General features: G+C 39.8%; 1 protein-coding gene across 3 annotated transcripts in view; it reads left to right on the top strand.

The window, feature by feature from the left end:
• The window catches only part of PDE7A (phosphodiesterase 7A), an 88185-nt gene that overhangs the window by 26172 nt on the left and 48906 nt on the right, over nt 1-13107 (top strand). The window contains exon 1 of one of the 3 annotated variants that reach the window (XM_038766437.1): nt 8295-8416. The exons of the other annotated variants lie outside the window; for them this stretch is intronic. Within the exon in view, the coding sequence (XP_038622365.1) occupies nt 8357-8416 (60 nt within the window). The 5' untranslated portion in view covers nt 8295-8356. Of the gene's footprint in view, nt 1-8294; nt 8417-13107 lie in introns of those variants that run through there. 3 annotated transcript variants of the gene reach the window in all.

The following is a 13107-nucleotide window of genomic DNA, read 5'->3' as shown; positions in this document are numbered from 1 at the left end:
TTCCTTCCTTCCTTCCTTCCTTCCTTCCTTCCTTCCTTCCTTTCTTCCTTTCTTTCTTCCTTCCTTCCTTCCTTCCTTCCTTCCTTCCTTTCTTTCTTTCTTTCTTTCTTTCTTTCTTTCTTTCTTTCTTTCTTTCTTTTCCCTCCTGCTTCCCTTATTGATAAACTTATTCCCCATGCTGTAGCTTCTCCCTTGTCATTGGGATATAGAAATTTTGCAAAACAGTGGGGCACTCATGAGAGTAAATGAGGTATTCGTGGACCCTGAAAAGATGGAAAAAAAAAGGCTCTCCACAGAGATTGAGATGCCTCCTTATAGGATGGAGAACCAGAGGAAAAGACAAGGAGCGTCCTTCATAGCACCCCAGGACGGGGCTTGTCTCGTCTCCTACTGACCCTCCCAACACTCGAGCCTTTTGACCTGCCAGAGGGGCAGCCTTATAAAATGGCACAGCTCTCTCCCACCCTTGCGTACTTTAAGATTCCACCTTTATACCATAACATCACGGATAGTCTAAATGGTCAGCCATAAGTGGAAACTGTTGAGAGTCTTAGAGGAGTGTTTTTTCTCCCTTCTTGGAAGCGATCTATTGTATAATAAGGACTGGATCTGGCAACTTGCTTTGTAGATGTCCTTCTGGGTTAAGATGATAGCAGGATTCATTATTTGCTTACCTTGTGCCAAGCTCAGAGTCCCTGCTCACATAGGGCTCCCAGTTTAAGAAGGAGAGGGAAGAGGTGTTTTGTCCCAATTTTACCAAATGAGGAAACCAAAGCTTTAGAGAAGTGGATCGATTTGCCCAAGTTTACCCAGTAAGCAAGTGCAGAGCTGGACTGACTCCCCCTCCCATGCTCTTTCCTCTAGGCCAGGCTGCCTCCCATCAAAATCTTAATGGGTAGATTTGAGGGAGATGATCACCTCTTTCTAATTCGAACTTCTAATTCCTTTTCTGTATCCTAATTAATAGAAATTACTTTCTTAAACTCGCTATCTGTTCATAAGGGTTTATTAATTTTGTGGCGTATTAAGCACATTGTGGGCAGGGAACATATCTACCAAGTCTGTTATATTGTACTCTCCCAAGCGCTTAGTACTGTGCTCTGCACACAATAAACGCTTAGTAAATACCATTGACTGATTGATTGTGCTAAGCAGTGGTGGTGTTAGGACATCGTTCCATTATGTTCTACCATTACCTTTAACTTGTCAGGGAGAAACTGTTTTGTAATGAATAAAAATAGCAGAAGATTTCTTGGCTTTGATCAAAGCTTGAACTTAGTAAAATTGTAAGACCAAAAGAATCAGTTTGACTATGGCTAAAGTAGTCATAAGTTAAAATTGAGGGTAGTAAAGAGCCATTAGCATGAAACATATGATTTTAGAGCTGAGTTGAGAGGTCTGAAGTAGAATAACATTTTCTTCCAATGAAAGGTTAACTCCTGCACACTAGTTTTAGACTGTGAAAGCATTCACAGAAGCACTATGTTCTTTTTCTTACTTTCCTATACCTTGACATTTTAATGTTTTCCATTAACATGGCTTTGAGAGAGGAGGTACACTCTCAATACCATCTTTAACAAAGTCTGTTAATATATTTTAAGCCTGCCTGGCTGAAGTTCAATGTCTTGTTAAAGATGTGATAATAATAATAAGAATAATAATACCTGTGGTATTTAAGTGCTTGCTATGTGCCAATTACTGTACTAAGGATTGGGATAGGTGCAAGATTATCATGTCAGGCACCATCTCTGTTCCACTTGGGGCTCACAGTCTAAGTGAGAGAGAAAACAGGCATTGAATCCCCATTTTACAGATGAAGGAAAGTGAGGCACAGGGAAGTTGTGACTTGCCCAAGGTCACCTGGCAGGCAGGTGGCAGAGCCAGGATCTTCTGACGCTCAGGCCCATGCTCCTTCCACTCAAGGCAGTATAGCATTCTGACCCTCACAAGCAAAATGCCTGAACAGCTGTGAGATGCCAGGTCCTGTGAAGCAAGGATTCCCTGGGATTCGAAGTAGAGCCCCCCCCGTTGGGAGCCTGGCCCCAACATCGTGCTGACACAGAGGAATTTTGAGGGATACTGGAACCAGCCCCAGAATCCTAAGGTTTATACTGGGGATGATCCAAGAATTGTACTTCCCAAGTGCTTAGTACAGTGCTCTGCACACAGTAAGCACTCAATAAATACTATTGAATGAATCCAGTAGCAGTGATTGACGTTTCTGGCAGGCCGTGTGCCCCCACTCCCTCTCCCCCCCCTAAAAAAAATTGCTGCTTCTTTCACTGCAATGAAAGCAACCTCTGGGAGCTTTGAGGGGGTCAACCCTCACTTGTGAGAGCAGTTGAAGAATTTCTGCTGTAGTATTTTGCATCACTGTTCCCTAAACTCAGCACCATCCTCCATGGACATTTCATTTGTCGTTCTGCGGCCCGCGATGGGCTATTTCTGTCGTTGGGATTCCAAAATTATAGGCACTGATGTCAATGCAGATGAGGTTGGCCTAATTTGGTCAAGAGAGGGACATGCATGCTAAGTCTTCTCTACATGGACAGATAGAGGCCAGTGCCAAGGCTGACAGGTGTCCTGTGGGTGGCATGGAGCCTCAGGGATAAAATTTACTGCTATCATTGCTTCAGTTCTTGCTTCATTAAGAAACAATATGACCAAAGGTAAAATCTTGCCCCCTCGCTCCCCCAGTTTTTGAATAAAATAAAGTACCATATTTAAATTAGATTTTTGAAATAAGCTTCAGTAGGCAAAGTACTAATACTTAGTTCTTTTCAAAACCCCCTGCTGGCTCCCTGTGTCTCTTCACATCAAACAAAAGCTCCTCACAGTTGGCTTTAAGGCTCTCCACCATCTGGCTCCACCTTACCCATCTGCTCTGTTCTCCCGCTATTCCCCAACTCTCTGGCTTCATTCCTTCAAAGCCAACCTTCTAACTCTACCTCACTCTCAACTCTTCCACCTCTGTTCCCTTGCTTAAGCAGTCCTCTGCCAGAATTCCTTCCCTCCACACACCAAACAGACTGTGAGCCCACTGTTGGGTAGGGACTGTCCCTATATGTTGCAAACTTGTACTTCCCAAGCGCTTAGTACAGTGCTCTGCACACAGTAAGCGCTCAATACATACAATTGATGATGATCAAACAGACTTCCAGCTCTCCTCAAATCCCACCTTCTCCAACAAGCTTTCCCCAGTTAATCTCTGAGCATCCTGAGCCATATCACCCCTTCAGCCAACTCTGGCTCATATAAATGTATTCCCTCCCTCCATAATTCTCATGTATACATGTCTGTTTTATTTTTGACTTTTCTAGTTTAAATGCTTTTATGCATATCTCTCCCATTGAGTGTTAGCTCATTGTGGTAGGGAACATGCTACTGGGTTATTTTGTACTTCCCAGGTGCCTAGTAGAGAGCAGAGCACCAAGTGGATCGTCCATAAATTTGAGTATTGCTGCTCAGTTTCAGATTCTGTCCTTAAAACTTGAAAAGAAAATCCTTCCACATCATATTTAAAGATGAATCTATTGTATATTTGATAATGAACTCTTATTCTGGTTATAAGTGTAAAAGTGATGATTTTAATGAAGTTTGATGGAATTCTGGAATACATGTTTAGGATATCAGAAGCATAGTACATAGAATTTGCTTTCATTTTCAAGGAAAATGAAAAACGAACAAGAAACCGGCTGAATGAAAACCTTCTAAATGGGATAGCATGATAAATTATTTTTGATTTTTTTTAAAAAAGCCTTCTTTACAGACTAAATAATTCCTGTAAAATTTCTGTAGAAAGTGTTAATGTAAAGAAGTTTCAAGACTTTGGCCTGGATCCATATTTTAAAAAAGAAAGAAGCCCCAACAAAGTCGCATTTTTCCTTTCCAAGTGCTGTTTGTCTTGTTTGTCTTGAGGTTTACACTTATTATTTGGAATTGTCTGTCGTTCCACAAACTTCTTCAGTTCATAAAGAGAAAGCTTCTCAGACTATTAGAATGTGATGTAGAGCTCAAATTAGAGGACAACGAATATAATTTGAAAGCTAGAGTTCAGTAAACAAGGCATCTTGAGAACCAAGTTTGGGGAACTTCATGTCAACAAAACAATCAGTCTTTGTTGGCCAGAACTTTATTACATTGGAACTGAAGTTGTCTTAGTTGGATGCTAACCAAATCAACTCAGGTGGGCTTGCCTTATTACCCTCGCCAAGTCTGCTATTATTGGGAGTGAAGACATTTTGCCAATTGAAATATTAGTTGGTACAAATGACTATCATTCTTTCAGTTTGGCACGTGAGTCCTTCCTATTCCAAGAGTCCAGATAAGGCAGGCTTTATGAGACAAGTGAGCATTACTGGGGTACTTGTTAAGTGCTTACTTTTTGCCAAGCACTGTGCTCAGTGAATCAGAGCAGACCCAATCTCTGTCCCATTTGGAGCCCATAGTCTAAGGAGGAGGGAGAATAATATCTTTTCCCCATTTTGCAGATGACGAAACTGAGGTACAGAGAAGTTAAGTGACTTGTCTGAGATCACGCAACAGACAAGTAGTGGAGTCAAGTTTAGAACCCACATCTCCTGACCTGTAGTCTGGTGATAACCCCGTGGCAAGGGCAAAACATCTGGGACCAGTGAGCTTGGGGATTAAGGATATTTGATCATCTCAAGTACACCCGGTGCCCCCAAAACCACACCTGAAGGAACACTCGCACTTCAGGGCTGACAGTTTAGTGTAGTTTAATGGAAAGAGTGAGGTTTGTGATCCCAATTCTGCCAAATGACTTGATGGAAGTCCCTTAGCCTCATCTGTAAAGTAAGGATCTCCTCCTCACCTCACGGGGATGTTATGAGGACAGAATGAGATCATAGATGTCAAAGTGTTTTGGGCGGGGGGCGGAGAGGGGAGCACTTATACTAACTTATTATTAACAGTGAGTCACCTGAGGAAATGGGAAAATATTACTCTAGTACAGACACTTCTCTAAGAAAAAGGAGAATTAGCATCTTTCCCATTTAAGAAGCCTCACACATTTTTAAAAACATTTTTTTACAAAATTGTAGCCAGCTAAGACCCCCAAATACTCAACAGCAAATAATAAAGCATTAGAAGGTAAAATAATGTGGTCATAGCAATTGCCTTATCCAAAATAGGACAGGTAAGATTTTAGTCACCAAAATGGGCTTGTGTGGGAAGAGAAGAAAGGAAAAAATAATTTTATCAGAAACCATTGATGTCACATACAGTAGTTTCCATACTTCTACAGGGTGTCTACTTATGAAATGATTCCAATTTTCTGAATTTTTAAACTCCTGGAACATGTCACTGCTTCGGAATTTCAGTTGTTTGAATTGTCCTTTTTGCGTTTCTTAATTTTGGTGCATTTTTTTTGAAGCTAAGATAATGTGAGATTTTTTTTTTATATATGAGTATTGAATAAGGCCACGTTAGAGTGTCCGGGGACTGTACCCTCATGCCTCTGTGTTCTCAGTGAAATCAAGACGGCACTAAAATAGGAATGGTCCTGTATACAAGCCCCCCTTCCCCCCTTCATTCCCGCAAGCACCTGCCATGTGAAGTCTGCTTGGTTGCAGAACCTCCCTCTTGCTAGGTGGACTCCTAATCCAAACAGAAGTTACAGTGTTGACTTTTCTTCTAAGCCAATGCCAGTAATGATGCTTGTAATCTGTAAAAAGCATCTTGAACCTTTCAATACTTCATTTTTCTTCAAAGTCGAAAAGGAGTATGTTGGAAGATGCAAAATGCAGGCGTCACTTTGATACCTACCTTTGAGAATCTCAAGATGGTGGTAAAATAATCAATCACTTACTTTTGAAGTTTAAAGTGATAATGGGTTGCTAAGGTAGTGTTTTAAATTTCATTTACTTTTGAATGGAGGAGCTTAATTTTGCTTAGAGAGTGCATTAATTGAACTAAACCAGATAGCTTATTTTAAAAGAGATGTGACAACATCTAAGAAGGATTGGGGCAAGTAAATACTGCCCTTATTAATTGTATGTCTTTGCTTTGACAATAAGTGTAAAACAGATAGACCCGTGAGTACTGTATGTATCTTAAAGGATCTGAAGATGTAAACTTAGGTCACTAGAATAGGTTTCTTGGGATCAATGTGCCTAGGGATTTGCAGGTAGGGAAATGACTTGTTTTGTAGTTAAGGTTTGTTCCAAGAGATGACTGAAAAGATCACTGCACAGGCCTTTGATTGTGATGACTCTAAAAGCTACTTCTGGCATAGGCAGGGCTACACCATTGTTTATCTTGAACATCACCCAGTGGAACAAAAATATGCATCAGAACTGACTGTGTTGTCAAGAGTGTGTACTTGACATAGGACATGAACACAAAATGAAGGAAAAAAAGCCTTCCACATTTCCAAAGTGCCACATCAAAGTCCAGGCTGAACCCTATCACAGGATCCCGAGGCTAAAAAATAGCCCCTGAAACTTGGAGCAAGGGAAAGGGTAGGATTTGGGTGCCAGAGGAGAGTCCCTGGATGGGGACATTAGCCAGTTATCGGAACTTATTGAGCACCTTCTGGGGCAGAGTACTGCACTAGGCATATGGTAGCATCCATTAAAAGTTGAGGTCACGGTCCCTGCCCTTGGAGTTTACAATCTAATTGAGCTGATGGGCAGACCCTGATTGTACCTACAGTGGGAATAAGAGGGAAGATAAAGATTTACAGAACAATAAGCAAAAATGAATAAATATGTGGAAATAATTGACACACATTTAAATGCCAAGGATGGCTGAGGGAATAACTTGACCAGGAAGATAACTAATCAGCACAGAAAATGTTGAATAGCACAGAAACCTTTTACCACTTCAGTACTTCCCTGACACCCATGCACTTGGTTGTACTCTGCCCCTTCTCTCCCTAAGCACTTACCTATGTATACGTAAGTTCCGTTGCTTTCCTTGCTTGTAATTTATTTTAATGTCTGTCTGCCTTGCTAGAATGTAAAGTCCCTGAGGGCAGGGATCATGTCACTAACTAATGTACTCTTTCAAACACATAGTGCAGTGCTCTGTGTAGAGGAATCCACTCAGTAAATACTATTGATTGATTGTGGTGGTTATGCAAAATGATCAGGGTGCTGATGCAAAATATGAAGAAGCAGCCATGGCCTAGTGGAAAGCACATAGGTATAGGAGCCAGAGTTACTGGGTTCTAATACTGGCTGTGCTGTTTGCCCACCTTGTGACCTTGGGCAATCACTCTCTTAGCCTTAGTTTCCGCTTCTGTAAAATGAGGATTCAGTGCCCATTCTCCCCGTTACTTAGACTGTAAGACCCATGGGGGGACAGTGACCGTGGCCGATGTGATTATCATCTGTCCATCCAAGCGTGTAATACATTGCTTGACACTTAATAAGCTTTTAAATTCCACATGCTCCATGTGGGGCTTTGGTATGGCTAGCAAGTAAGGTTGTACCTACTAGAATTAATTCAGAAGAAACAGTTGGAGGACTTGCGGAGCAGTGATAGAAAATATGAGGGTTAGACAACTGGTGAAAAAATAAACCAAATGTAAGAGTTGGAAAGAATAAGTAATTGGTCAAGTTTGGCGTGTAAGTCCATTCCCTGCCATTTTTGTTTATGTGTTAATGCAGGCTGTTTGAAATTTTAGCCAAACAATGACAGACACAGTTTATGCAGCCCTCTAACTCAGCCATACGCATTAGCACAGATCCAGAATTTAAGGGCTTCAAAGAAATGATCCCAGTCCTAAAGAAAACACCATTCATTTTACTGTATTTCTTCAGGCTACTGATTGAGTCTATCCGCAACAACATCCCTCCACCCCATTCTCTGTATAGAAAGGTCCGGGGAAAGCTTTCAAGTCTGTTGACATTTTTTGGAGGCTCAGAAGCTTTTCTGTGGTTGTTAACCATTTTTGTTGTTTGGGATTCTAAGCAGAAAGCCCATTAAGGGTTTAAAAACCTCCTTGGCTCAAGTAAACTGAGTGAGGTAGATACTGTCTGTTCTCTGGGATGCCTACAGTTGAGGCAGACCGTCTGTCCAGCTTCTTCCCAACACTGGTAAATTTAATCTTTTTCTCCCCCACCCCCTACCCCGTCCAGTAGTGTGGTGTTTAGTGAGTGCTGTGTAATGAGACCTCCAGGCAGGACATTCCTGTGCAGACTATGTTCCCAAAGAGGTCAGGTGATTGTTGCGTTAAAGCAGCTACTTGAGGTTCAAGTCAGCCAGTGCCCCTCTGTCTTCTGTCACAGGATTGCTGCTGGTTGTTTATCAAGCTCCTAAATACCCAGACAGCTTTCAGCACTGCCCGGGTTAAGGAAAGAAATTATGCGTCAGCCTTTTGGGTGATCCAATGGGAATTACATTGATTTGGTGTTTGGCCTTATTTCTTATCAAGTGGATCACCTCTAAGGTAGGCTCCTGGTTCATAAATATGCACGTGACTATATAGATACACATATATGGCTTGAACTATCACCTGTGGTGTGTAAAACTGGTGGGATGCAGTAGCTAAATGCATTGCAAGCTATTTCTTCCTTTTTTTTTTACTTTAATAAATCAGGATTGATTTTTAACTAAAGGAAATTGAAATTTGAGTACTTTTTTTACATTTTCAACAGTTTTCTTAGGCTTGGCTGGGAGCGAACGCTGAGTAAACTCATTTTTAAAAATACTGTTTAATAAATTAGATGTTTTCATACAGGTGAAATCCCACTACTGTAATTTTGTAGAATTGTTAAAAGAAGTGGTCTTACATCCAAGGAGAATCATCTGGCCAAGTATTCTAATAGCGTCTTTGCTTTCCCTATAGATTCATTCATTCAGTCATATTTATTGAGCACTTCTTAACTGTGTGCAGAGCACTGTACTAAGTGCTTGGAAAGTACAATTTGGCAATATACAGAGGCCATCCCTACCCAACAATAGGCTCACAGTCTGGACAGATTTGCTGCAGAAATTTCGCCACTAAATTCTGTGAAATCAACAGTTTGGTTGCAGGTGTTCTTATTTTGAGTTTTATGGGGGGTGGGGAGGGGATTTCAGCAACAAAGACCTAAATTTATTTTCATTATAAACAGCACTGTTTCATATAAACAAAGGTAGTCTCCTTGAATTTTCTTTAAAAGGACATTTTTTCATATTGCTGACCCTCATCTATCCCATGAGTGCTTGTATTCTCTGATTTGCTTTCTCCCAAATGACAGTCTGTCTGCAGACTGTGAGAATCTGGCATGTTTGCCAATTGCTGTTAGACCTGTACAAGTTTTACCGGACAAACTACTGGTATAAATTGGTGGTTTTGTTTAATCGTGAACTAACATTAGTGACCATAATACCAGTCTAATACAATCTTGAAACAGGATTTTAGACTTCTGCAATTAATGTCTCTTTTAGTTTTGGTTTTGAACAATCTTTGCTAAATCCCAGCCACATTCAGAATAAGAAATTTGATGAACTGCGAGGTCAGTATTCAGTAGAGTGAGATTTTTTTTGATTTGGACATTTAAGGCCCAAATATTGCCTTTTGGAGGCCGATCTGTTTTGGTGATTAGGAAATAGATCTCAATAATTATGCTATTAAAATTATTGTGGTGAGTGAGTCTTCCCAAATTGTGTTTCATATGAGGCATTTTCCCTTATGGTGTTGACTAATTGGGCTAAGAATGACTAAATTTGATCATGCAGTGAACTCTTAGAATATCAGAAAAAAATGCTGTTGTGAAAAGCATGTCATGAGAAATAGCTTCAAGAATATTTTTAAAGGTAGATTTTATTACTGAAGTGTCTTATTTGCATTTAAGGTAATATTCTTTCATCACCATGTTGTGAAAGAAAGTGCACTAAAATGAAGAATTTGCAGTTTTAAAATTTCATTTTGTTGGCTTGGTAGCTAGTATTGCTCACCTTCCTGAAAGTACATTTTTTAAGGGACTTTCTAAGTGACCAGTGTATGAAGGTCAAGTTAATGTTAACAGAAAGTTAGTTGTATGGAAACTTTTAGGGTGTTTATGTATTTCCTGGTAGATAAAAGATGTGTGTGTGCATATGTTTACTTTTAAAAAAAATTGTTGAGTGCTGACTTTATGCCAGGCATTGTATTAAGTGCTGGAATAGGTACAAGGTAATCAGGTTGGGTACATACCTGTCTCATATGGGGCTCATAGTCATAATCCCCATTTTGCAGATGGGGATTCGAGGCACAGAGAAGTGACTTGCCCAAGGTCACACATCAGACAAGTGGCAGAGCCAGGATTAAAGCCTAGGTCCTTCTGACTCCTGTCCCGGGCCCTATCCCCTAGGCAATGTGCGTATGTTTACCTTTATAGCTCACTTGCTTGGCCTCAAAATGGGAAAAATTTCAACTCTGAGACTTAATTGGCAGGATTTCATTTATATTTGAGAAACAATTTACTTTTATGTGCAGAGTTGCCAAAGAAAGATATTGTGTGTGTGTGTGTGTGTGTGTGTGTGTGTGTGTTTGGCAATCAAGTTTTCTTTGTTAATTTAGGAAAGCTTTTTACATTTTAAATGTCTAGTTTGGTTTAAATTTTCAGTCCACTTTCATATGTGGCCCTATTTTTCATGGAATTTTTAAATTGCAGTATTAATTTATTGAACTTAATAAATTGCAGTGATGTCTGAATTTTGACAAAGACCCCAATTTTGCTGTGGTTAACCTTTGTTTCCATGTCACAGTTCCACAGCCAGGACTTCTTAATCCTTTCTACAGACCTACAAACTGTATTTCCCTTTATGCTCCCCTCCTTTTTTTTTTAATATTGTTTCCCCAGTCTCTGTACTTTTCCCTTTCAGAGTGCCTCATGTTTACTACATTGCACCCACAGATAGCATTCTCTGAAGCATATGTGAAATTACTTGAAGTAGCCTGTCTTCAGGAAAAATCATTATTCAAAATTTCTCTTTCAGTATTTCCAGGGACTTCATTTTCGCAGTGTCTTGAGTCTAGACAGTTTGTTCCGCGGCTCAGGTCTTCAGTTTCTGGTGTTAGGTGAGGTGATTTGTATTTCCAGAGGAGCTCTTTGGATTGATTTCTGAAGTGAAATCTAATTAAGAGGAGGATGATTCATGTGGTTTCAAAGGGGCAGAGGAAAACTCCACTACCACTTTGCCCGAAGTAACCAGTATAGGGTTCAAGTCCCTGTTAAGTTTTGGGTGGGATCCTCCGGAACCTCTAGTTTAGTTTGTTCAGGAGCTGCAAGTAATTTTTGATTAGCTTATCCCTGCCTACAGTGTGACCTAGGCTAATTTACTTTATGAGCTGTTCCCAGTGTGGAAAGTCACGGGTAAGGAAATCATTCAGTAATGTCCCTTCACTGGAGAGCAGAGAATGCGGATAAAACAACTAAGGGTGTGTTTTCTCACTGTAGCTGTGATTGAGAGTTTCATTAAAACCCTGCTTTGCCAACAAAAATAGAGATGACCAATTATTTTTCTTTATGTGCAGACCATTTAATAGCAATAGTTTTTTTTTCCTACGTCAGGCATTTTAAAAAATCTGCCAATAGGTGCATGTATCATAGCCCACCTTAGTTTTGGAGCACTCTTTCTGCAATCTTGATTGGAATTTTTAAACGGAGACATGATTTGCACTGTTATTTCAATGAGGGACGTTCGTTTTTATGAAATGGGGGGCCTTTTGTGATTTTTCTGTCAACGTGAGGTCAACGAGGCTGAACATAAGGTGTGTTGTATATATCCCTCACAATTTGATGTCATGCATGATTTAATGTTGTTTGGGAGGTCCTAATAGACAAGTTGAAATTAATTTATGAAGCTGTTGTCAGGTTTCTAATTTCCGTACTAGTTGACTTGATAAAAACGTTGCTTTTTGCAATGAATAGACTCAAAATTGAATAATGATATGAAACTGTAGTACTCCATTTAAAAACGGATCAGCCATAATATTAATCATTCACTTAATAAATGTATTTCAGGGTAGAAAGTTGAACATTCTTACAGGACAAAGCCAAAAGGAACTTTAAATGTAGATTAACCGTATTTGATTCAAAGAAATACTTTCTTTACATGCTTTGTCTTGTAGTATTGGATCTTTCCTGTTATTAGTAAGTATGGGGCTGAAACCTAATAATGTTGACCACATTGTGGTAGGGAATGGAAACAGCAGGTGCAATTTATTGCTTTTAGCACCAACTGACAAAAGTGGTTTACCCCAGAAGAAATGATACAAGTTTAAAATGAAGCCTGGCATTGGATTACCTGGTCCATTTTGTTTGGTTGAAGCTAATAATAATAATAATGATAATAGCAACAGTATTATTACTGTGGTATTTGTTAAGCGCTTACTATGCCAAGCTCTTTACTAAGCTCTGGGGTGGATACAAGCAAATCAGGATGGACACTGTCCCTGTCCAACATGGTAATAATAATAATAATAATAATAATAATAATAATAATAATAATAATAATATTAAGCACGTATGAGATGCCAAGCACTGTTCTAAGTGCTAGGGGAGGTATAAGGTAATCAGGTTGTTCTACATGGGGCTCACAGTCTTAATCCCATTTTTACAGATGAGGTAATTTGAGGCACAAAGAAGTTAAGTGACTTGCCCAGGGTCACACAACAGGCAAGTGCAAGTGGCGGAGTCAGGATTAGAACCCAGGTCCTTCTGACTCCCAGGCCTGTGCTCTGTCCACTTAGGCCATACTGCTTCTCAAAAAATTCATTCACAAAAAGTTGAAACACTCGAAGCAGCATCACAGTGCAGTAATATTTGGAATATCATGTATTTTAGAAGTTGTCTTGGTGCCTTTCTCTTTGTATTTCTGTATCCTAACTTAATTTGACCTTGAAAGAATTCCATTGCTCACAGATGTGAAAATACAAGTCTAAGAAATTCAGTTTTGTTTGGGATTTGGAATTGGATAGGTCAGTCATGGAAGGTGCAAGAAGTGAACAGTCTAAATCCTGTTGATACATAATATATCCTCAGACCTTTGGCCTTTATGTATTTATAGTAGACAAGACCTTTAAACACAAATAAATACAAGCATTGATAGATACATTCTAATGAAAGGAGTGAATCTCACTTTCGAGTGGATTCTGTTATTGCTAAGCAA

This window comes from Tachyglossus aculeatus, chromosome 25 (genome assembly GCF_015852505.1).
Source record: "Tachyglossus aculeatus isolate mTacAcu1 chromosome 25, mTacAcu1.pri, whole genome shotgun sequence".
Taxonomy (NCBI): Eukaryota; Metazoa; Chordata; class Mammalia; order Monotremata; family Tachyglossidae; genus Tachyglossus; species Tachyglossus aculeatus.
The sequence above is the reverse complement of the archived record's forward strand: the minus strand, read 5'-3'. Positions and strand labels throughout refer to the sequence as shown.